At 39.5% G+C, this 23,589-nt stretch overlaps 3 protein-coding genes across 4 annotated transcripts in view; 2 read left to right on the top strand and 1 right to left on the bottom strand.

The window, feature by feature from the left end:
- The window catches only part of ptp4a2a (protein tyrosine phosphatase 4A2a), a 6,721-nt gene extending 803 nt beyond the window's left edge, over nt 1–5,918 (bottom strand). The window contains exons 1-8 of one of the 2 annotated variants that reach the window (XM_053632382.1): nt 5,790–5,918; nt 3,815–3,888; nt 3,244–3,371; nt 2,784–2,879; nt 1,725–1,817; nt 1,451–1,581; nt 119–193; nt 1–3 (exon numbers count right to left, since the gene is read on the bottom strand). The exon at nt 1–3 is cut by the window's left edge and continues 803 nt beyond it. In XM_053632382.1, the coding sequence (XP_053488357.1) occupies nt 1–3; nt 119–193; nt 1,451–1,581; nt 1,725–1,817; nt 2,784–2,879 (398 nt within the window). In that variant the 5' untranslated portion in view covers nt 3,244–3,371; nt 3,815–3,888; nt 5,790–5,918. Of the gene's footprint in view, nt 4–118; nt 194–1,450; nt 1,582–1,724; nt 1,818–2,783; nt 3,372–3,814; nt 3,889–5,789 lie in introns of both variants that reach the window. The other variant, XM_053632381.1, reaches the window with a different exon arrangement.
- Nucleotides 5,919–8,484: 2,566 nt separating this feature from the next.
- On the top strand, nt 8,485–11,250 carry LOC128612514 (E3 ubiquitin-protein ligase TRIM39-like). Its single transcript, XM_053632795.1, has 9 exons — nt 8,485–8,489; nt 8,533–8,573; nt 8,699–9,207; nt 9,309–9,404; nt 9,522–9,755; nt 9,847–9,978; nt 10,018–10,033; nt 10,247–10,273; nt 10,652–11,250. Exons 1-9 carry the CDS (start codon nt 8,485–8,487, stop codon nt 11,194–11,196), a joined length of 1,605 nt encoding a protein of 534 aa, XP_053488770.1. The 3' UTR covers nt 11,197–11,250.
- Nucleotides 11,251–13,803: 2,553 nt separating this feature from the next.
- On the top strand, nt 13,804–22,711 carry LOC128612513 (E3 ubiquitin-protein ligase TRIM39-like). Its single transcript, XM_053632794.1, has 4 exons — nt 13,804–13,887; nt 20,512–20,605; nt 20,896–20,931; nt 21,309–22,711. The coding sequence occupies exons 1-4, from the start codon at nt 13,804–13,806 to the stop codon at nt 21,857–21,859; spliced, it is 765 nt and encodes a 254-aa protein (XP_053488769.1). The 3' UTR covers nt 21,860–22,711.
- Nucleotides 22,712–23,589: the final 878 nt, after the last annotated feature.

Raw genomic sequence — 23,589 nt, 5'->3', positions numbered from 1 at the left:
TTCCTAAAATAAAGCGAGAAGATCACACTTTAACGCACATCGTACCGGTGAAAAAGTGGGATGATAACTGCAGAATCGTTATCACAGGAAAGCCGTGAGTGTCTAACGTGTGACTTACTGTCGAATGAACTGAACGGCATCCTCGTACATCATCCCACACTCGATTAATGCGATGGCCACCAACACAGGAGCTCTGCGCAGACAAATATAACATCCGAGTGATGATAAAGGTTGTGCTATACTGCTAGAGTGAAAAGCAATGCGAACTGTGGCTCTTTTCTGTGAGTCGGATCATTTGACTCTGAGTCGACTCTCGGCACCCAAATGACTCATTGGCACTTTTTTTCTCCACATAACTTCCGGCTGAAATCCTTTTCTTAAAACAAGGGTCTTCAATCTTATCCACAAAGGCCCAGTGTTTCTACAGGCTTTCATTACAGCAATGTTGAAGGCATACTTGATAGCTGATTGGAAACCTAGAAGAACGTTTACCGTACAACCCAGTACATATGGACACTCGGTTTCTATGGCGACGGACTTTCTTTTTCTCTTTTTTCCCTGGTGGCATCCCTAATAAACATAGTTATCTGATATTAACTGCACGCTTGTCTAAAGCTAGTTAAATTGATCGTACGCTGATGAACAATATTTCATATTAATTAATGATATATAGAGATCGACCGCTAATCGGTTTTACTGATATTTACACATAATTGGATATCGGTTTTGTAATAAATGCAATAAATGGCGGCATCATGTGGGCGTTTTGAGAATTGCGTGTTATTTAACATAACAGCCATCAATGCACAAATTAGATGTGTTACAAAAATGCTTGATATATAGTTTAAGCAGCTTGGCACTAAGAAATGGAGACAAACCCACAGAGTCATGTAATCTGTTTACCTCATCAAAGCTTTTATTTAAAAAAAAAAAGCCCTTTATTAACAGTGCACTTTATTTTTTGCATTCTTTCAGACCCCTCTAAACTGTTTGTTCAGTTCAGTGGTGTTACCATTGTGTCAAAAACAATAAATAAATAAATATAGGTTCTGCATATCGGTTATCGGGCACATAAACACGCAAATAATGGGTATTGGTAATAAAAAATTTGTCGACCTCTAATGAAATATACATGTTCTATTTACCAAGACAAAGTGGTCAAGCAAGGAAATTAAGATGAGAGATTACTCTTATGAGATGAGCGGAAAGGGGCGGGACTTCAACAGGGGCCATTATTATTGGAGAGTTCGAAACACTGACACTACAACTGATTTAATTGTCGATTGGCTCTGGCTGCTCTTTCGTCACGTTCTCGAGTGATAATTAGTACTAGTGTACTACACAAAGCGTGTATACAGGTTGGCAGGTCTGACCTAGTCGTTAAATCAGCACGTTAAATACAGTAAATACAGATTTAACGGTGGATACTGAGGAGTCTGAGAGGACTCACCGGCCCAGTCCTGCGACACAGTGCACTGCGATGCAGCAGCCTGGTTCATCTTTAAATTTACACTTCAGAAGGTTTAACCAGTCGTCCACGATTTGTTCAGAGGGGGAACAGCCGTCATCAAAAGGCCAATCCTTTATTTAAAAAAAAACAAAAAACAATTATTATTAACTTCACAAGAAAGTGAGGGCAGTATTCTTTAAAGCTGCTATAACACAAGTGATAACTAATATAGGCCTTACTACTAATATAGACCTTAGCGGTGTGAGATTCTTACCAGAACTTCAATGCCTTCCTTTTCCACCGGGGCTTTGTCGTAGGTGGCCTCACACACCCGAACCAGCGTCTGCACCCCAAAAGTCTTCAGCTCCTAAAAGAAAAGAATAAACATCAGCCGACTGGAATTTCACCGCTTTCACACTTTTGGGGTTTTTAATTTTCCTCAACTGAAAAAACACATTAGATGTAAACGTCCTTTAAAGCTCACTGCCTTCTGTGAGGGGTTTGTGGTCACAGTGGAGCTTCCAAAATAATTTTTTTAAATAGTTTTGTGATAGAGATAACTGTTCTATCATTATCTCTAACATTATTTCTCTGAGAAGGAACTCGAGATAAGCCAAGTGTAGAGAGAAAACCGTGACTAAATGGACAAACAGAATAAAATACATTGATTCAAAACTAAATATATGACTTATTAGGTAAGAAATATATGAAAAGAAGGAAAATGAAAAGGAAGAGTAAGGAAAGAAAAAACAGGAATGAAGGGAAAGAAAAAAAGTATAGGAAGGAAGGAAGGGGGGGAGGGAGGGAGGGAGAGAGGAAGAGAACAGAAAAGAAAGGAGCAAAAAGGAGAAAGGAAAGAGGGAAAATTAAGAGGAAGGAAGAGAAACAAAAGAAAGGAGGAAGGAAGGAGGAATGAAGGGAAAGATGGACTAAAGGGAGGGGAGGGGAAGGAAAAGAATGGGAGGAGAAAGAAGAAAAAGGAATGAAACGAAAGAAGAAAGAGATGTTAGGTAGGAAGTAACAGAGGAAGGAAGCAATGTAAGAAAAGAAATGGAGGAAGGACTATGAAGGGAAAAAGATAGTTTTGTGACGCTGAGCACCCTCCGGGTCAGGTTTTTATCTCCTAAATCTTCCTGATCAGGTTGCAAGATGAAGGCAAGCGATTAAAACAAACATGGAGGACAGAGTAGTGGTGAAAAATCTGACTTGTTAGTGGGTTGTTTTTGTTGTTGTGTTTTTGTTTTTTGGGGGGGGGGATTCCATGTGTCAGTGCAGCCTTAATCTCATTTGACCCAAACTGGGTTGTGTGTAGTTTATATATGAGGGATCTTACCTCAGTAAACTTGGGCAGTTGTGAATTGGTGGGATTGTGGGTAATCAGAAACCTCATACACTCGTAGGTGATTTCAACAGGAGCAGGACGATTCATCTTGACATGTGGGTGAATATTGGTTTGATGAATTTTTTTATTTTTTTTAATTTGCACGTTGTGATTCAATGACTTTTGGTATATTAAAAAAAAGCGCAAAAGTTAAAAAAACAAAACACACGCTTAAATTTCCACTATTAAAAAACTATTTGAAAAATAATAAAAACAAAAGACGGGGACTATTTTTCCGATTATCTTTTTTTAAATTCTATTTATCCCATTCAGGAGAAAAAGGGATGATCATTTGGCGCTAGAGGAGAGGGCGTAAAAAAAAAAAAAAATTGGCTCGTCAGCGCCTCAGTTGGCTCAGATCGACTCATACGCGTGAACTTTGGGCAAAGACAGCCTCGAACCCAGGGCTCACAAGGTAGGACAGTAGACGTGTGGCGTAATCTTCATGTGGCACGCCGACTTTTCACTTATCCACAATGACCAGGTGCTGTGCCTGGCAGAAATCTCCACTCACACTCACAAACGCCATAAATGTGCAGCCTACATGTGAAGACAGGGGAAAACAAACAAACAGGTGTGTGTCAGAGGTGGGCGATATGACAAAAATGTTACATCACAATATTTTCAAAAGGTATTTCTACCATACGTGATCTGGATTACGATATACAGGTTTGGGAAGAAATTGTGCAGCAAAACAGCAGAGTCTAAATATTATGTCTAAAATTATTTAACATTGAAAATAGGAGATTTTTACAATTTCAAAGATTTAAGTATTAAAGAGATATGAATATCCATGATATTGTGGTAAAAATAGTATAAAATTCATCACAATATCGATATTGTATCTATACTATACTAGATATACTACAAACACATCCTGACCAATCAAATTTCAACCTTTGGTCATCAAATTGTCTCAAAATAATGAATAAACAATCTGAAACTGGATAGAAAGTTTACACAGAGAGACTTTTCTCACTCACTTTCAGTGCATGGAAAGAAATGTCGAGAACTCTGCATTATATCCTCACCATTCGCCACGGTCTCTACTCCACATCTGTACAAATACAAGCATTAACGCGGTTAGCATAAAACAGCAATGTTCTACACACGCTAGTCACACTGTTCGATCATGACCTCGAACGTTATTCATCTGAGAGGGAACTCGTACAGTTATCTGTACACAATTTTATTTAAAACATCATCTTTAATCTAACTACGCTGAGTTAACTCGAGATAAGACGAGTGTAGAGAGAAACGTGACTAAACGGACATAAAAATAAAGCGAATTAAAACTAAATATGTGATAGTTACAAGGTAGGAAATGGGAAAAAAAGAAGGAAAATGGAGGGAGAGAAAGGAAAGAAGACAAAGGAGGGAAAAGACAGGAATGAAGGAAAAGATGTAGGAAAGAAGGGAGGGGAAGAGAAAGGAAAAGAAATGAGATAGGGAAGAACGAAAAGAAAGACGGGCAGAAGGAAGGGAAAGAATGGAAGGAAGAGAAAAGAAAGAAGAAGAAGAAGGAAGGAAGGATAGAAAAGAAGGACTAAAGGGAGGAGAGGGGGAAACAGGAAGAGAAAGCAAGGAAAAAAGAAAGGGAAGTAAGGAAATAAATAGGAGGAGAGAGAAGGAATGAAGCAAAAGGGGGGAAAAAATAAATGTTAGATAGACAAGAAGTAAGGGAGGAAGGAAAAGAAAGGAAAAGAAAGGAGACAAAGGGAGATAGGGAAGAACGGAAAGAAAGAGGGGGAAAGAAGGGAAAGAATGGAAGGAAGAGAAAGGAAGGAAACAGGAAGAGAAGAGAAGAAAAAAAGAAAGGAAAGGGAGGAAATAAACAGGAGGCGAGAGAAGAGGAAGGAATGAAGGGGAGAGAGAATGGAAGCAAGAAAGGAATGAAGCAAAAGAAGAAAAAGAAATGTTAGATAGGAAGTAAGGGAGGAACGAAGCAATGTTAGAAAGAAAAGGGATGTAGGAAGGACTACGGAGAGAAAGAAAGGACGAGAAAGAAAGGAGGGGGGAAGGAAGGAAGGAGGGGAGAACGGAAAAGATGAGAAAAGAAGGAAGAGAAAAAAATAAGAAAAATAAAGCAATGAAGGAGGAGATGAATATGAAATATAGAAAGGAAGGGTAAGGAAGACAGGAAAGGGAAGGGAAGAAATTAAAGGAAGGGAAAAAAGGGAGGACAGACAGAAACAGCTACGTAGCTCACATATGCGAGTCAGATTCAGAACCGATTCAGGGAGTCGACTCATACGCAAACGACACATCACTATTGTAGTAGAGCTGGATATAAACAGTGTCAAACATTTTACTGTGAGAAGAGAATATCACAGCCATTTAACCTGTAAACCACTTTGTTGGTTATTTGAACGTGTTAACATGAAAACATTTCAACTTTTACATATAAATAAACTGTCAAGATACCTGAAGCGAAGGTAATCAAATAATGACAGCTGTGACTAAATGGCCATTATGAATTAAAATAAAGCGACGATTTAAAACTATCACTGTTGATAACTGATAGAAATACAGCATATTAATGACATGTACAATAACATGCATCATAAAGATGTTATAAATTCATACAACGGCGTTATGTAGCGACATAGCTAACAAGCTAGATACAATAACAAGGGGGAAAATGTTGGTAAACCTAGCTTAGCTTAGCCTAGCCTAGCCAGATAAAGCATTATATTTAAAATATTCAATTTCACTCAGAACAATAACACACACAGCCACGCTAGAATGATATAGTTAGCTAAATGTTAAACAGTTATTTTGACAAAAACTAACAAAACAAAAGGAGTTAGCTAGCACGCGCGAGTAGCTCCCTGACGTTAACGTTAATATTTTAATCGACTTAAGATTTGATAGTTAATTAGAACTCATTGGAACCTTCTGGAAAGTTCCGTTTTCATACTTATTGTCGAGACAAAGTAATACAAATCAGTTACTTACAAAGAACAGACGCCACATCAGACAGAATACAGAGACAATCCGGCGGATTAATGGACGCAGTGTTGTTGATTAGCTTTAGCGTTAGCTTGTTGCTCGTTTTTCTTCATCGCGGGTGCGTCTCAAATCAACACCCGACATTCCCTTTGGAACTATCTCGTCCTTAACAGTGTCTGAAACGTCGTCCTGCTCACTGTAAAGTGCACGATTTTAATACACTATATAAATGTATAATGCTGTCTGAAAACATAGTGAAGAATATCTAGTGCACTGTTTTAATACAGTAATGTATATGAGTCGTGGAGAAATGAAATCGGCCATGGAATACCCAAAATGCATTGCAGTGTTTGGCTAAATTTGAACGCACCCTCAACGCCTCATCGCTCTGAGGGAACACTGCGAGTTGCTATGGCAACGTCATAGTTCCTTCAGGCTTTGCCTCAGATTTGTTTAATAAATGTAGAGGCATTCATTGTTGTGTGAAGCATTTTCTCCAATGTTTATAATAAACTTTGTTGCTTTCATATTGTTTGAAACAGATCTAATAACTGTGTGCATAATGAGTTTGTCCTTTATTGAGATATTTATTAAAAAACTCTTTGTGGGCTTTAAGCAAGTATAATAAGATTAAAAGGGGAGGTCACTGTTTGTGCTTTTTCCTCATTGCATATGTATTTGTGTTGTTATTTTCTAGTACAAATTGTATATTATAGTAATAAATCAGCTAACCAGATTGATCAAAGCTGGTGACGTTTGACTTTATGACTGCATGCATTTTTTGCAACACCCATAAAAAGCTCTTCTAGGTGTCATCACCTTTTTATCATCTTTAACACAAAATCATTTTGTTAGACACCCTTTGACATTATATTTTATATTTTAAGCCGTTTAGTGGGCCTAAATGTTTCATACATCATACATTATGTGTTTGTACAGATAAGACTAAATGGTTTTTCATTTTAAAACAGGATCCACCATCCATTGTTGAGTGAAAGTAAATATTACATACATCATACACTATGTGATTGTACAGATAAGACTAAATGGTTTTGCATTTCAAAACAGGATCCACCTTCCATTGTTGAGTGAAAGTAAAACCAGACCAGTCAGAGAGCTCAGATCCACCAGGACAACTTCTGTTTATTATAATAGCTGAAAGTATTCTGTGTATATAGTGGAACTGAGAAGTGTATAAACCTGAGCAGTTTTGAGATAGAGAAAAGTTAAGGTATGTATTTCATTTAATTTTGTTTCATAGTTCAGAAGTTCACAGTGAACTGAGTAAACAGTATCAGATGAAGATGTAGTCCTGTACCCTGGGAAACAGTCAGATGTTATTCTACTGATGTATAACACTGGTGATGAATGAAAAAAATATATATATTAAAGATTATTACATTTACTGACTGAGACTTTTTGAGAATGCTCAGTGAATGTCTTACAATATGATGTGTGTGTCGGTGTGTGCACTGAATAATGTTTCTTTCTGAAATGGTTAAACAGGAGAAGGAAAAAAAAAAGACATGGATGAATATTGTTCACCACAAGCAAAGAAAGCCAGGAGGGCTACATCAGATAGAAGTACTGACTGTAAGTTACACAATTAATACATGAACAGAAAAGGTTTCATTTATAAACCTCATAGTTTTGTATTTATTTCTTAGACAAATTACTTATAAAGTACCAAATAAACCATTTTTCTTGCAACAGTTTTGCGGCTTCGTTGTCAGTGAAGTTCATCTTCTGAAACCATTGTCAGTCACTTGATATGAATTATCCAGCATTGTTCCAGCAAATAAGTTGATGGAAAAAATAAACTCATGTTTAACATCATGTATTTAAAAAAAAAAAAAAAAAAAGTGCCAAATGATGGTGTCGGGGAAATGAGACTGTTTATACAGGAAGCACCAGAAATGTGAGGTACATACGAGCAATGTAGGTGCTTCACTAAATTAATATCACAAACTTTCAAATAAAGTCAAACTGATTAAAATATTGATTTAAATGTGTGAAATAATAATCAATGTATTTGTTTGTGAAGGCTTAGCTCTGAATAGTTTGGCTTCTCGGAATGCTAAAGTAACACAATAAAGAGAAGAAAAACACCAACCAGCTATTTGACTAGAAAATCTCATTCTAAACAGAGACAGACAAAATGGTGTGTGTGCGCGTGTGTTTGTATGAGTGAGAGAAGCAGGGACTCAACAGCTCAGTAATATTAATTATCTTGCTACAAAGGCGATAAAGTCAGAACAGTCGGTTGGTTTTGTGCTACATTTGACTCGCAGTCCCCTCCAAAAGTATTGGAACAGCAAGGCCAACATTATTGTTTTCACTATACAGTGAAAATAGTTCATCAGGAACTGAAAGCTGAGATTCTGATCTATCGTCTCATATCCATCTTTTGATCTCAAACCCAAATGTCTTCAAGGTATAGCAAAAATAATAGAATTGGCCTTGCTGCTCCAATACTTTCGGAGGGGACTGCACTGTAACTCAGAAGCTGGAAGTTGGAGCATTTGCTACAAAGAGGGAAAAAAGTTAACTGTGATGAGTGATGAATATTTTCCTTCTTAAAACAGTGAACTGTAGAGTCAGTGTAATCGATTTAACAAGCGAATATGATCTAAATCTAATACTTACATACATTACAGTATAACTCATTTTGAGGTAAGAAGTGCTGCTTTGTTCAGTGCTGATGCTGTGAGTGGCCATGTTGATTTGACGTCACTTGCTGAATTTGGAGGAACTCTGAATTAAACCTACCATGTAGGAATTCTGAGCTGAGCTTGCATTTATATTGGTTTTACCTGGAGGTTGGGAATTAAGGGTTGAACCTGGAGTGATGGGGAAGCCAAATGTTACTTAGTATTTGTTTTACAACATTTTTCATTTATATCCACCAGTTGCAGGTGAATCCAGCAGCCTCCTGACTGAAGAGCAGTTACAGTGTTCCATCTGTCTGGATGTGTTCACTGATCCCGTCACCACTCCATGTGGACACAGCTTCTGCAACAGCTGCCTCACACAAAGCTGGGATATGCGTAAACATTATTATTGTCCATATTGCACAGAGAAATTCACCAAGAGACCTGAACTCAAGAAAAAAGTCTTGGATAAGTCTCAGGTTCTTTGTGACTTCTGCACTGGTGTGAAGCAGAAGGCCTTGAAATCCTGTCTGGATTGTGGTGTGGCTCTCTGTTCATCTCATTTAGATCTTCATAATAATGTTCAAAAATATAAGAAACACAAACTAATAAATGCAGTGGAGAACCTGGAGAAATACATTTGCCAGAAGCATGAGAGACCTCTGGAGATGTTCTGTAGAGACGATCAGAAGTGTGTGTGTCAGTTCTGTACTGTGACAGACCACAAGAATCACAATGTTATTCTATTAGAGGAGGAGAGTGGAGAGAGGAAGGTGAGAGACACCAACATCAGTGTTAAATATTCTTCTGAAGAATGTAAATGAATTCAAATTTAGAAGATAAACGGTTGTGTGTTTTTGATTTCTGTGCACAGAGTCAGCTGGGGAAAACACAGACGGAGCTGCCGCAGATGATCCAGGAGCGACTGAAGAAGATCCAGGAGATTAATCACTCAGTAGAGCTCAGCAAAGTGGGTCAAACATGATGTAGTTCATATCTGCTGCATTTTGTACTTTAGTTTTGTAGAATGTAAGGAAGTGCACATCTTCACTGTAATTTAAAGATTGAGATGTTGTTCTTTCTTTAGAGAAACACAGAGAAAGAGAAATCAGACAGTATTGAAGTCTTCTCCGCTCTGATTCGCTCCATTGAGAGGAGTCAGGCTGAGCTGCTGGAGGTGATGGAGAGGAAGCAGAAAGCAGCAGAGAAGCAGGCTGAAGGACTCATTAAAGAGCTGGAACAGGAAATCGATGAGCTAAAGAGGAGAGACACTGAGCTGGAGCAGCTCTCACACACTGACGATCATCTCCACCTCCTACAGGTCAGTGTTCCTCTCTCAATCACTCAACCACAATGCAGAACATCACAGAACATCAGCTGAGGGATTTCTCCTCTCTCCTGTTCTACTGTAGATATATCCGTCACTGTGCATCGCTCCACACACCAAGAACTGGACTGAGATCAGGATTAACATGGAACTGAGTGTGGAAGCTCTGAGGACGACTCTGTCTCAGCTTCAGAAGACTCTGAATGAGAAACTCAGTGTAACTCTGAATGAGAAACTCAGTGTAACTCTGAATAAGAAGCTGAAGGAAAAAGGTGAGAAACTGAGAAGTCTGTAACAAGGGAATTATTTTGTTAGAGACTGTATGAAAAGTTATTGATTAGTTTCTTGGTTTATTGATCGATGAATGAAAGTAAATTTGTGTTAATGATTTTTAGAGCTTTGTTGTAGCTTTCTAATTCCAAGTTTACATTAAAAGCATATTTAATTAAATAAATGTCCTGTTGTGTTGTAATTAGTCCCCACAGAACTGAAGAGGATTCAGCAGTATGCAGGTACACTGCAGTTTCTGTTTCCTATATTATATATATATTATTTAAAAATATATATTTTAAAGTTCTCCCCATTATTTAATTAGTATCTTCAGTACATCTTCCTATTACCTCCATGCACTAATGTACTAAACATAATACTCTATATAATTTTCTATGTTGGGAAGTTTGTTGCTGCATTTCTTTAGCTGATAAATCTATCACGTATTTATGAAATGTAAAAGCCTTTACCCAAGCACACATTTCCATTATTTATGCCCAATACATATATTTTAATATTCCACAGATCTGCTTATAAAAATGATAATTATTGTGATATACTAGATTATTAATTATTATTATTTATCTGCAAACCCATCACATACTGTGTGTTTCTCTCAGTGGATGTGACTCTGGATCCTGATACAGCTTCTCCTCATCTCATCCTGTTTGATGATGGAAAACAAGTGATGTATGGAGACACAAAGCAGAATCTCCCAGACACCCCAAAAAGATTCACTAAGCATCCAATTGTCTTGGGAAATCAGGGTTTCTCCTCAGGGAGGTTTTACTATGAGGTGCAGGTCAGCGGGAAGACTGCGTGGGATTTAGGAGTGGCCAGAGGGTCTGTTAACAGGAAGGGGAAGATTACACTTACACCTCGGGATGGATTCTGGACTGTGGCACTGAGGAAGGGGAATGAGTATAAGGCTTATGATGATACCAGTATCTCCCTCTACCTGAGAAAGAAGCCCCAGAAGGTGGGCGTGTTTGTGGATTATGATGAGGGTCTGGTCTCCTTTTATGATGTTGAGGCCATGTCTCATATCTACTCTTTCACTGGTCAGTCTTTCACTGAGAAACTCTATCCATACTTCTGTCCTTTTGAAACTGGAAGTAAAATGTCAGCACCACTGATAATCTCTCGTGTATCAAAGACTGAATAAGTTCTCACCTCATCTATTCAGTAATGTATGAAATGACCAGAATGGAAGACATTGTGTCTCTTTTGTCAAATTGTAAGTAAAGTTGTGTAAATGTTTTTCGTAGGACAAACTGAAGAAAACATTTCTGCTTTATTAACACTGACTTTCTTCATACTCACCTGCGTATGTTGATGAATGCCAATCACCTGTAAAGTCCAAATCACATACAAATTCCATAAAAGAAAAAGCTCACAGAGAGCTGAAAGAATAAACTGTGCAGAAGTACATAACATTCTTTCTAATAAGCAAATGTTTGTTTTAAAATCTGATTAGCAAGACCAAGCTCAGTGCTCGGATTAGTTTCTATCCCATTTTGGATAAAAAGTGCCTGCTACATAAATAAATGTACAATATTTTCTGGTTAGCAGTGTGTGTGAGATTTGTATGTTCTCTGGTGGTCCAGCAGTTAAGGATCCCAAGCTCTCACCACCGTGGCCCAGGTTCAATGCCCGGCAGGGAACCCCAGCCACTGGGGTTGTATTCAGTGCCGGTCCCAGGCCCGGATAAAAAATGGAAGGGTGGCATCATGACGGGCATTCGGCACAAAACCTGTGCCAAATCAAATCTAAGTGGACCCTGCCATAGCACAGGAATAATGCTAAGAAGAAGAAGTGTGTGTGTGAGATTTGTTCCAAAATGCAATGCCTTCTTTTTCAGCTGGTTATTTGCTGTAGGTGGCCTCACAGACCCTAAACAGTATCAGCACCCTAAAGGTCTTCATCTCCTGCAAAGAATCCAGAAAAACCCGAGTTAACATCAGCCAACAATAATGACGCTGCTTTCACACTTTGCGTTTTTTTTTCTCAACTGCCAAAACATTTTTTGTGTAATCATATGACATATTATCCGTAGATAATATTGAAAAAATGAGTCTTGTTAATGAGTGAATATGAGGAGATTTACAACATGCTGAGCTGAAAAAATTCCAACGTTGCTGTAACTAAAATGAACAACGTGTGTAATTCTGGGTAAACTCATAAACTGGTATGGGATTTAACATTCCCCTTTAACTGTTGCATCTGCATTTCAACTGCATTACTGATAATAATAAATCTAATCTAGACACCAACATCTAGGTTAATTAGTTGGCTAATACTAGCTAGGACTGAGGGGAAAGAAAGCCAAGTGTGAAAGTAGCCTTAATGTCATTTTACCAAAAAACTACATTCTGTGAAGTTTATATCTGTAATTTATATAGCATTTGTAAATGGGTGGGATTGTGGGTAATCAGAAACCTCATAGATTCTTATGTGATTTCAACAGGAGCAGGACAATTCATCTTGATGATCTGGTAAACATTTGTTTGATAGCGTGATGGCATATTTTTCTGCCTGTCGGAACTATCATAATTACGATGTGAATACACATGAACGCCACCAGAATGTTGTAATAGTTTTCAATAAGCCCCGACTTATAGCTATGTTTAATGCAGGGACTACTGGCCAGAAATTTCTCACACTGATGCTCTCTTCAGCCTCTCACACATTTCGGCTTCTCATACAGCAATGTGACCTCCCTGATGTCATGTTGGAAAAGTAGAGTTGGAAGGAAACCTGATGTATTCAGGAAGAAGCCTGATGATGGCATGCAGCACATTAGAGAGTAGACGGCTCATTGCAGATTGAGACATACCAGATCAGTCACTTATCATTTACTGCCGACCACTAAGGAGTTACACAGCGTTTAAAGAAGAACCAACAGAACCAACTTATACTGTAGGCCAGTTTAGTTCATTAAATTGATGTGTGTAACTGAAATAAATAAGCTGTTTAAACTTGGCAGTGTAATCTGTATATAAAATCCCAGAAACTCATCAATAATTATTCGATTGTGAGCTGATCATTTGGATTTCGCATTTGTGAGCCTAACTGGACATACAGTGGTGCTTAAGAGTTTGTGAATTTTTATATTTCTGCATAAATATATAATATATGCATAGCTTTCTAATGCCAAGTCTACATTAAAAGCATATTTAATATATGTCCTGTTGTGTTGTAATTAGTCTCCACAGAACTGAAGAAGATTCAACAGTATGCATGTATACTGCAGTTTCTGTTTCCTATATTATACAGTTTAGGGAATTTAGCCAGCGGTGGGTGGAGCACAGACACACAGGAGGCCGTTTCAGTATTATGTGTAGAGTGATCTTTATTTAAGACTATCGGTGAGGGGAGTGCGGGTGCGTGTGTGTGTGGGTTGAGGTGCGATCGGGCGGTGAGGGTCTCAGCCGTCGGCGGTTACAGCCAAGGGGGGCGGAGCCGTCACTCGCGTCGGAGTCGCCTGAAACCAGAAAAAAAAACACACAACAGCGGTTAGCAGACATGCACTCATCGGCAAACTCACATAAACACACATACTCGGAAATACTTCTCTCTCCTGCGAGTGGAATATCGCCTGTGTCGGCGATTTGTTCGATGCAGGGGGAAACGGGGGAAACGGGGGAACCAGGGTTGGATTAACGCACTCTCTCGCATGCCGTAGATAAAAAGTCCTTTATTTTTCTTAACAAAAACAAATAATGAATGAAAACTTGTTGAAATGAAACCTTACTATTGAATTTAACGTAAAATGACTTGTGAATTGGCGTGCAAGAACGTGGTCAAAACCAGGTGTGCTTCCCAGCTCTCCATTTCCATCTGTGCCTGTTGGAAGGTTAACCCACGTTACATGCACCTCCCACACCACACGTGACCCAGGAACAAACGCACCACCAAACCTCACACAACACAACACAACACAACACAACACAACACAACACAACACAACACAACAACACAACACAACACAACACAACACAATCTCAAAGAAACAGATCAAAAACAGCCCCAAATTCCAACTCCACAACAAAATGGCTATAACATCGCCCTTTTATACTCTCCCCTCGCTTGCTGGATGGTGGAATTCTTCCGCACGGTGCACCATTCACGAGCCGTGGGTGTGTCGGCGGCCGCACCCCGCCGCCATTGTGCTCTGTGGCCGTCAAAAACATTTGGTTGCGCTGAAGCGGCGCTGTCTCTTCCGCGCCACTGTGCAGTCGTGGGAGGAGCGATCTTTGTTTCCTGTGTGCCGGCCGCCGGCCTGTTGCCACAACATATACAAGTAAGAGTTATTTTTAATAAAATCAAAAATAGGGGGGTAAGTCTGGCAGGTGAACCTGCCCTGCCGTTTACCTACTACTACAGGCAACTTCATGCAGTGCTCAACTCTGAAATCCAAGTCAAGTCTCCAGTCCCTGAGATCCAAGTCAAGCCCCCAGTCTCTGAGGTCCATGTCAAGCCCCCAGTCTCTGAGGTCCAAGTCAAGCCCCCAGTCTCTGAGGTCCAAGTCAAGCCCCCAGTCTCTGAAGTCCAAGTCAAGCCTCCAGGCTCTGAAGTCCAAGTCAAGCCTCACGTCCCTGAGGTCCAAGTCAAGCCTCACGTCCCTGAGGTCCAAGTCAAGTCTCATGTTCCTGAGCTCACGTTCAAGCCTGCTGATCCAGTTGACCAAGCTCTGCTCGCGCCCCAGTCTGCTGACACGCCCAGCCAAGTTCCGCCCGCGCCCCAGTCTGCTGACACGCCCAGCCAAGTTCCGCCCGCGCCCAAGTCTGCTGACACGCCCAGCCAAGCTCCGCCCGCGCCCCAGTCTGCTGACACGGCCAGCCAAGCTCCGCCCGCGCCCCAGTCTGCTGACACGGCCAGCCAAGCTCCGCCCGCGCCCCAGTCTGCTGACACGGCCAGCCAAGCTCCGCCCGCGCCCCAGTCTGCTGACACGGCCAGCCAAGCTCCGCCCGCGCCCCAGTCTGCTGACACGGCCAGCCAAGCTCCGCCCGCGCCCCAGTCTGCTGACACGGCCAGCCAAGCTCCGCCCATGCCCAAGGTTCACCTGGTGACCTCAGAGCCTCAGCCTCCCTGTTCAGCTGAGGACGTCGCTCAGCCCACCTGTTCAGCTGAGGACGTCGCTCAGCCCGCCTGTTCAGCTGAGGTCGTCGCTCAGCCCGCCTGTTCAGCTGAGGTCGTCGCTCAGCCCGCCTGTTCAGCTGTGGTCGTCGCTCAGCCCGCCTGTTCAGCTGTGGTCGTCGCTCAGCCCCCCTGTTCAGCTGAGGTCGTCGCTCAGCCCCCCTGTTCAGCTGAGGTCGTCGCTCAGCCTTCCGGCTCCATGGCAAACGTTGTTCCCCCCTACTGCTTCGAGGAGACCCACGCTCCTCTCCCTGGCCGCACGGAGACCCACGTTCCTCTCCCTGGCCTTACAGGGGACTTCGCTCTGCCTTCCAGTTCAGCTGGGGTCGTCGCTCTGCTTTCATGATCCGCCGAGGACTTTGCTCAGCCTGCCTGCCCGGCTGTGGAGGTCGCTCTGCCTTCATGCTCCGCCGAGGACTTCGCTCAGTCTGCCTGCCCTGCTTTGGTCGGCGCTCTGCCTTCATACTCCACTGAGGACGTCGCTCTGCCTTCATGCTCCACCGAGGACTTCGCTCAGCCCGCCTGCCCTGCTGCGGTTGTCGCTCTGCCTTCATGCTCCGCCGAGGACTTTGCTCATCCTGCCTGCCCGGCTTTGGATGTCGCTCTGCTTCCCTGCTACGCCGAGGACGTCGCTCCGCTTCCCTGCGCCGCCAAGAACACCGTGCAGTTTCCTGGCTCTGCCTGGGACATTCAGTCCAGGGGGCCGGGTCCACCAATTAAATGGGATGACTCATGGCACTCCAGGAGGAGTGCCTTTGGGGGGGGGTTCTGTCACGATTCCCCTTGAAGCAGCGTGCTCTAAGCGCGAATGTGCGAGCACCTGCTTTTCCGTTGTTGACCGTAGTGACATCTGGACACGTGTGTTTTGTTTATGTTTCTGTCATGTCTCCTCCCTGTTCTATCATTGGCTGGGATTTCACGTGGGTCTGTATTGCTCTCAGCTGCTAGCAGTTTAGACGCTGATTATGTCTGCATATATACCGCGCGCCTCCCAGCACACAGCGCGGAAGATTATTAATACTTTAGAGTTAGTTTAGTTCGTAGCGTATTCATAGTCACGGTCCATGTTTAGAGTTAGTTTAGTTTGGATCATAGTCATAGTCACGGTCCATGTTTAGAGATAGTTCGCGCTGGATTATCCGCTTCCAGTCCCTCGTCATAGTTCGTTTCTTGTTTTGTTTATCTGCCTAGATTCCTGCCTTGCCCCGTGTATGCCTGTTTGCCAATCGCCTGACCTCTTGCATGTTTGTGGATTACGTTTTGGATCACGTTTTGGATTTGTCTGCCTGTCTCTCTTTCTAATAAACAACTGTTCATCCGGCACTTGCATCCGTCCTATCTCTGCTCCGTCACGATTCGTGACACACACAACATTGACACTCTTCATGCTTGAATTCTGGTCAACAATTATTATTATTATTGGTTGTTTTTTTTTGTTTGTTTATTTGTTTTATATAAATGTAGCTGATATAATTTAGCTGATATAATTTAGTTGGTAAATAGATCAGCCAGCTAATTCTTGTATTTTCTGTTCAAGGGTAACAAGACTAGTGAGCTAATTTACTTAGGCTACCAAGCTTGCTTAGCTAAAAGGAAAATTTTTTAGTAGACTCTGATAACCTATCTTATATAAATTATTAATTTTTAAAGAAATAGCTAGTCAACATATTTGACCAGTAGTTTTTTCAGCTAGTTGTTTTATATGTTAATGTTCTGTCACCTCTGTCCTCCATTTTAGGGTTTTCAATATAATGCAGCATCTGTCTTGTTTAACTGTATAATTGTGGTGTGGGTGGTGTATAAAACTTTAGTGTGCTTTATATTGTATGAATTGATGGTATTTTATGATTTACTGTTGATTTTTTCGTCACTTAAATCTGAATAAAAATCTTTCACACAGTTTGTGTTATATCACAGATAACCAGTAACTCAGTTTCCCAGGAGGCACCGCTAACTACAAACATGGCCGCTGAGGACTACACTTCCCACACACGCACGCGCTCGCTTTCTCCGGAGTTCTAACGACACACACCTGCACCCAATCTCACACACACTCACAACACAGTATATAAGAGACTTTGAAAACATTAAGACTTCGCAAAGTAAACGTTCAGTTGATTTGTTCTCTGCCGTTCTCCAAGCCTTATCATCATGTTTTGCCAAAGTGACTTTGACCATTGTTTTTGTTCTCGACCTCGATTTTCTGCCTTGCCTAGTTTTGTCTGTTTGCCTGATCGCCTGACCCCTGCCTGTTTATCGACCACGGATTTTGCCTTAACCCTTTTGGATTATTGTTATATCTGCATACCTGCTTCTATCTCCGCCTACATAGCGTGTCAGTATGTAAAGTCTCTGCTGCGGTTTATTCCATAATTTAATTATTCTCACTGGATTTTGCTTGTGGGCACTGCTCGGAGTATTTAGGAAGATTTTAAGAGAAATATAGATAAACAACACAGGAAATAGACAAACAAAATAATGAATAGAGAAACAACAAAGGACAACAACAGCAGTGTAGCAGTAATAATATTATCTCGATAAATTGCCAGAACTGTTTCAAATGATTTAGTTGTAAAGTGTGACCAAATGCACAAACAGATGAATTTGATCTCTATAGCAGGGGTTCTCAAACCTTCTGAAGTGTGAATTTCCCTCTGGAATTAATAAAGTGATCTATCTATCTTGACAGGGACCATATTAACTGTCAAATAAACTTCACAGATGCCGTCCAGCCAATAATCCGACCACTCAAATATTAGGCTCATTATTATAACGTGTACAGTTTTACTGAGATTTGGATTAAAGTCAAACAGACTAATATCTATAAGAACTTCATCAGAAATATATCTTTGATAATTGTGGGTTGTGATGACCAGAACAGTAAACTCCTGTAGACTAATGAAAATTGTACACACACATTTTCCTGAGTTTGACTCCCTACCAATGTTTTACAAAAACACAAAGTCACATACTGCCGTTTTAATGATGAATTGAAAAGTGCCGCAAGAGGAGAACCCAAAGTAATTGAGTAAAGTGATTAAAACCCACATACGAATTCAGTCACCTGAAGAACCTGCCAGTAATAAAGTTATAAACACTTTTATAAGCTTCACCACCTTTTTCTCTAAAGGCAAAATCACTCTGCTGGTATTTTTCAACTCTTTGTTTTTTATATTTCATCAATCAGAATATTCACCTGGATAAAACAACAAGTGTTTCATTAATAATAGTCATTAGTCCATACAGATTTACTAACGTGTTGGTACATGAGAGCTTTTGTGTGTTAAAATGAGTCACCGCCTATACTGGTGTACAAGTAAAAGTGGAATCAGACCAGTCTGAAAGCTCACATAGACCAGGAAGACGTCTTTTTAAAACAAGTGCAGAATTTAATTACTACGGATCCAGAGGATCAGAGAAGAGAATAAACAGGACGAGCCTTGATAAAGAGAAAAGTAAAAGGAATGTACTTTAATGTTTTTTCATAGTTCAGGAGTTGGGCCAGGATTTTGGTTTATTAAACCGAACTGAGTAGCGGTGTCAGATAAAGATGTATTTCTGTACCAAGGGAAAAAAGTGAGAAATTAAATTTCGTGCTCAATAAACAAACTTGATAGTTAAGATTAATGAAATATTTAAAAGTGTTCTTTTGTCTATTAAAAGAATGTTAAAAAGGAGAAGGAAAGAGGACATGGATGAATCTTTATCATCACAACTAAGACAAGGCAGAAGGAACAGCATGGGAGAACCTGTACAATGTAAGTTACACAGTTTATACTTGAACAGATGTGAATTTAACTATATATCAGTTTCTAAATCAGTGATGACTTCAGAAACCCTAATGTGAATCCCAGATAAACCTTAAAGACTTCAATTCACTTCAAGCTAGTTAAAGCAGATTTCTGATTATTAAATTAAATGGTTTTCATAAACATGGTTAAGAAGAAAACACTGTGCTCTGATGGGATGGTGTCTTGTACTAGACGTTTGTTTGTTTATATATATATATATATATATATATATATATATATATATATATATATATATATAGATAGATAGATAGATAGATAGATAGATAGATAGATAGATATAAAATCCTTATAAGAGCCATTATGTTGTATTCAGTGTCTGTTGTAATTTCATTGCTTAACATTGGGTGCAGCGTGCGTCTAATTAGTATATAGGTAGCCAGAGAGTAAGAGAAGGCAGGTGTGTAATGGAGGAAAGCACAACAATTTTTGACCGTGTCAGGACAGGTGCAGGTGGAAGCAAGCTGGTGGGATTACTGTATGTGTGTGTGCATTGGAACTGCGAGTTTAAACTGACATGTACGAGTTTTGCAATAAATAAAGTGGATAAAAGCAGTACTAGACTAGAAGCGTGTCTTGTTCAGATCTCACACGAAGGAAAGAACTCTACAACACCTCTAAGTGGTCATTTGTCACTACAATCCTAATCAGTTCCTTCCTGCTCCGTTTGGCCAAACCTAACCTCTTTTGTAGATATTTATGTTTGTACATGCTTATGAGATTTCCTAATGAACTTAGTTGGTTCTGTTTCTCACAATATAAATAAATAGACATTTAATCCAAAGGGAGTCCAAACGTAAAAACTGCCTGCTCCCATGAATTTTTGTTGCCCCACAGGATCCCAGTCCTGACACACACTTCTAATACACACCTCATATTTTGTAGAAGAGACTTTTGTCAAACAAATATGATCAAGATCAAATTTTCTCTAACCTATAAAATACATTTGAACTCCAACACTTTGTGTGAACTATGTGTGACTAAAAGGCAAAAGGTAATGATTTTTGTTTTACTAGTCTAAATTAATACTTTGTTTAAAAAAAATAAAAAATCTTAATCTATCCACCAGTTGCAGGTGAATCCAGCAGCCTCCTGACTGAAGAGCAGTTACAGTGTTCTATCTGTCTGGAAGTGTTCACTGATCCCGTCACCACTCCATGTGGACACAGCTTCTGCAACAGCTGCCTCACACAAAGCTGGGATATGCGTAAACATTATTATTGTCCATATTGCAAAGAGAAATTCACCAAGAGACCTGAAATCAAGATTAATATAACACTGAGAGAGGTTGCAGATCACTTCAAGAAGAAAACAGTCTCAGATAAGTCTCCGGTTCTTTGTGACTTCTGCACTGATGTGAAGCAGGAGGCCTTGAAATCCTGTCTGGATTGTGGTGTGACTCTCTGTTCATCTCATTTAGATCTACATAATAATGTTCAAAAATATAAGAAACACAAAGTAATAAATGCAGTGGAGAACCTGGAGAAATACATTTGCCAGGAGCATGAGAGACCTCTGGAGATGTTCTGTAGAGACGATCAGAAGTGTGTGTGTTGGTTCTGTACTGTGACAGACCACAAGAATCACAACGTTATTCCATTAGAGGAGGAGAGTGGAGAGAGGAAGGTGAGAGACACCAACATCAGTGTTAAATATTCTTATAAAGAATGTAAATGAATTCAAATTTAGAAGATAAACAGTTGTGTGTTTTTGATTTCTGTTTTTGATTTCTGTAACAAGGGAATTATTTTGTTAGAGACAGTATGAAAGTTATTGATTAGTTTCTTGGTTTATTGATCGATGAATGAAAGTAAATTTGTGTTAATGATTTTTGTAGCTTTGTTGTAGCTTTCTAATTCCAAGTTTACATTAAAAGCATATTTAATATAATAAATGTCCTGTTGTGTTGTAATTAGTCTCCACAGAACTCAAGAGGATTCAGCAGTATGCAGGTACACTGCAGTTTCTGTTTCCTATATATTATATATATTATTTAAAAATATATATTTTAAAGTTCTCCCCATTATTTAATTAGTATCTTTAGTACATCTTCCTATTACCTCCATGCACTAATGCACTAAACATAATACTCTATATAATTTTCTATGTTGGGAAGTTTGTTGCTGCATTTCTTTAGCTGATAAATCTATCACGTACTTATGAAATGTAAAAGCCTTTACCCAAGCACACATTTCCATTATTTATGCCCAATACATATATTTTAATATTCCACAGATCTGCTTATAAAATGATAATTATTGTGATATACTAGATTATTAATTATTATTATTTATCTGCATACTCATCACATACTGTGTGTTTCTCTCAGTGGATGTGACTCTGGATCCTGATACAGCTCATCTCTATCTCATCCTGTCTGATGATGGAAAACAAGTGACGTGTGGAGACACAAAGCAGAATCTCCCAGACACCCTGAAAAGATTCACTTATCATCCAATTGTCCTGCGAAATCAGGGTTTCTCCTCAGGGAGGTTTTACTATGAGGTGCAGGTCAGCAGGAAGACCATGTGGAGTTTAGGAGTGGTCAGAGAGTCTGTTAACAGGAAGGGGAAAATTGAGACATTTAAACCTCAGGATGGATTCTGGACTGTGATTCTGAGGAAGGGGAATGAGTATACTGCTCGTGATGATCCCTGTATCTCCCTCTCCCTGAGAGAGAAACCCCAGAAGGTGGGCGTGTTTGTGGATTATGATGAGGGTCTGGTCTCCTTTTATGACGTTGAGGCCAGGTCTCATATCTACTCTTTCACTGGTCAGTCTTTCACTGAGAAACGCTATCCATACTTCAGTCCTTGTTTGAATGATGGAGGTAAAAACGCAGCACCACTGATCATCTCTCGTGTATCAAAGACTGAATAAGTTCTCACCTCATCTATTCAGTAATGTATGAATTGGCCAGAATGGAAGACACTGCATCTCTTTTTTCGATTTGTAAGTAAAGTTGTGTAAATGTTTTTCGTGTGCTTTTCATGTGCTTTTTTTGTTTTTTATTTTTAATAAATTTGCAAAGATTTCAAACAAACTTCTTTTGTGTTTTCTTCTGTTTGTGCTTTTTCCTCATTGCATATGTATTTGTGTTGTTATTTTCTAGTACAAATTGTATATTAGAGTAATAAATCAGCTAATCAGATTGATCAAAGCTGGTGACGTTTGACTTTATGACTTTATGCATTTTTTGCAACACCCATAAAAAGCTCTTCTAGGTGTCATCACCTTTTTATCACCTTTAACACAAAATCATTTTGTTAGACACCCTTTGACATTACATTTTATATTTTAGGCCTTCCAGTGGGCCTAAATGTTTCATACATCATACACTATGTGTTTGTACATATAAGACTAAATGGTTTTGCATTTTAAAAGAGGATCCACCATCCATTGTTGAGTGAAAGTAAATATTACATACATCATACACTATGTGTTTGTACATATAAGACTAAATGGTTTTGCATTTTAAAACAGGATCCACCATCTATTGTTGAGTGAAAGTAAAACCAGACCAGTCAGAGAGCTCAGATCCACCAGGACAACTTCTGTTTATTATAATAGCTGAAAGTATTCTGTGTATATAGTGGAACTGAGAAGTGTATAAACCTGAGCAGTTTTGAGATAGAGAAAAGTTAAGGTATGTATTTCATTTAATTTTGTTTCATAGTTCAGAAGTTCACAGTGAACTGAGTAAACAGTATCAGATGAAGATGTAGTCCTGTACCCTGGGAAACAGTCAGATGTTATTCTACTGATGTATAACACTGGTGATGAATGAAAAAAATATATATATTAAAGATTATTACATTTACTGACTGAGACTTTTTGAGAATGCTCAGTGAATGTCTTACAATATGATGTGTGTGTCGGTGTGTGCACTGAATAATGTTTCTTTCTGAAATGGTTAAACAGGAGAAGGAAAAAAAAGACATGGATGAATATTCTTCACCACAAACAAAGAAAGCCAGAAGGGCTACATCAGATAGCAGTACTGACTGTAAGTTACACAATTAATACATGAACAGAAAAGGTTTCATTATGAACCTCATAGTTTTGTATTTATTTCTTAGACAAACTACTTATAAAGTACCAAATAAACCATTTTTCATGCAATGGTTTAGCGGCTTCGTTGTCAGTGAAGTTCATCTTCTGAAACCATTGTCAGTCAGTTGAATTATCCAGCATTGTTCCAGCAAATAAGTTGATGGAAAAAATAAACTCATGTTTAACATCATGTATTTAAAAAAAAAAAAAAAAAAAAAAAAGTGCCAAATGATGGTGTCGGGGAAATGAGACTGTTTATACAGGAAGCACCAGAAATGTGAGGTACATACGAGCAGTGTAGGTGCTTCACTAAATTAATATCACAAACTTCCAAATAAAGTCAAACTGATTAAAATATTGATTTAAATGTGTGAAATAATAATCAATGTATTTGTTTCTGAAGGCTTAGCTCTGAATAGTTTGGCTTCTGGGAATGCTAAAGTAACACAATAAAGAGAAGAAAAACACCAACCAGCTATTTGACTAGAAAACCTCATTCTAAACAGAGACAGACAAAATGGTGTGTGTGTGTGTGTGTGTGTGTGTGTGTGTGTGCG

The sequence above is a fragment of the Ictalurus furcatus genome, chromosome 9, assembly GCF_023375685.1.
Source record: "Ictalurus furcatus strain D&B chromosome 9, Billie_1.0, whole genome shotgun sequence".
Lineage (NCBI taxonomy): Eukaryota > Metazoa > Chordata > Actinopteri > Siluriformes > Ictaluridae > Ictalurus > Ictalurus furcatus.
Note: the sequence above shows the minus strand (reverse complement) of the source record. Positions and strands in the feature narration are given on the sequence as shown.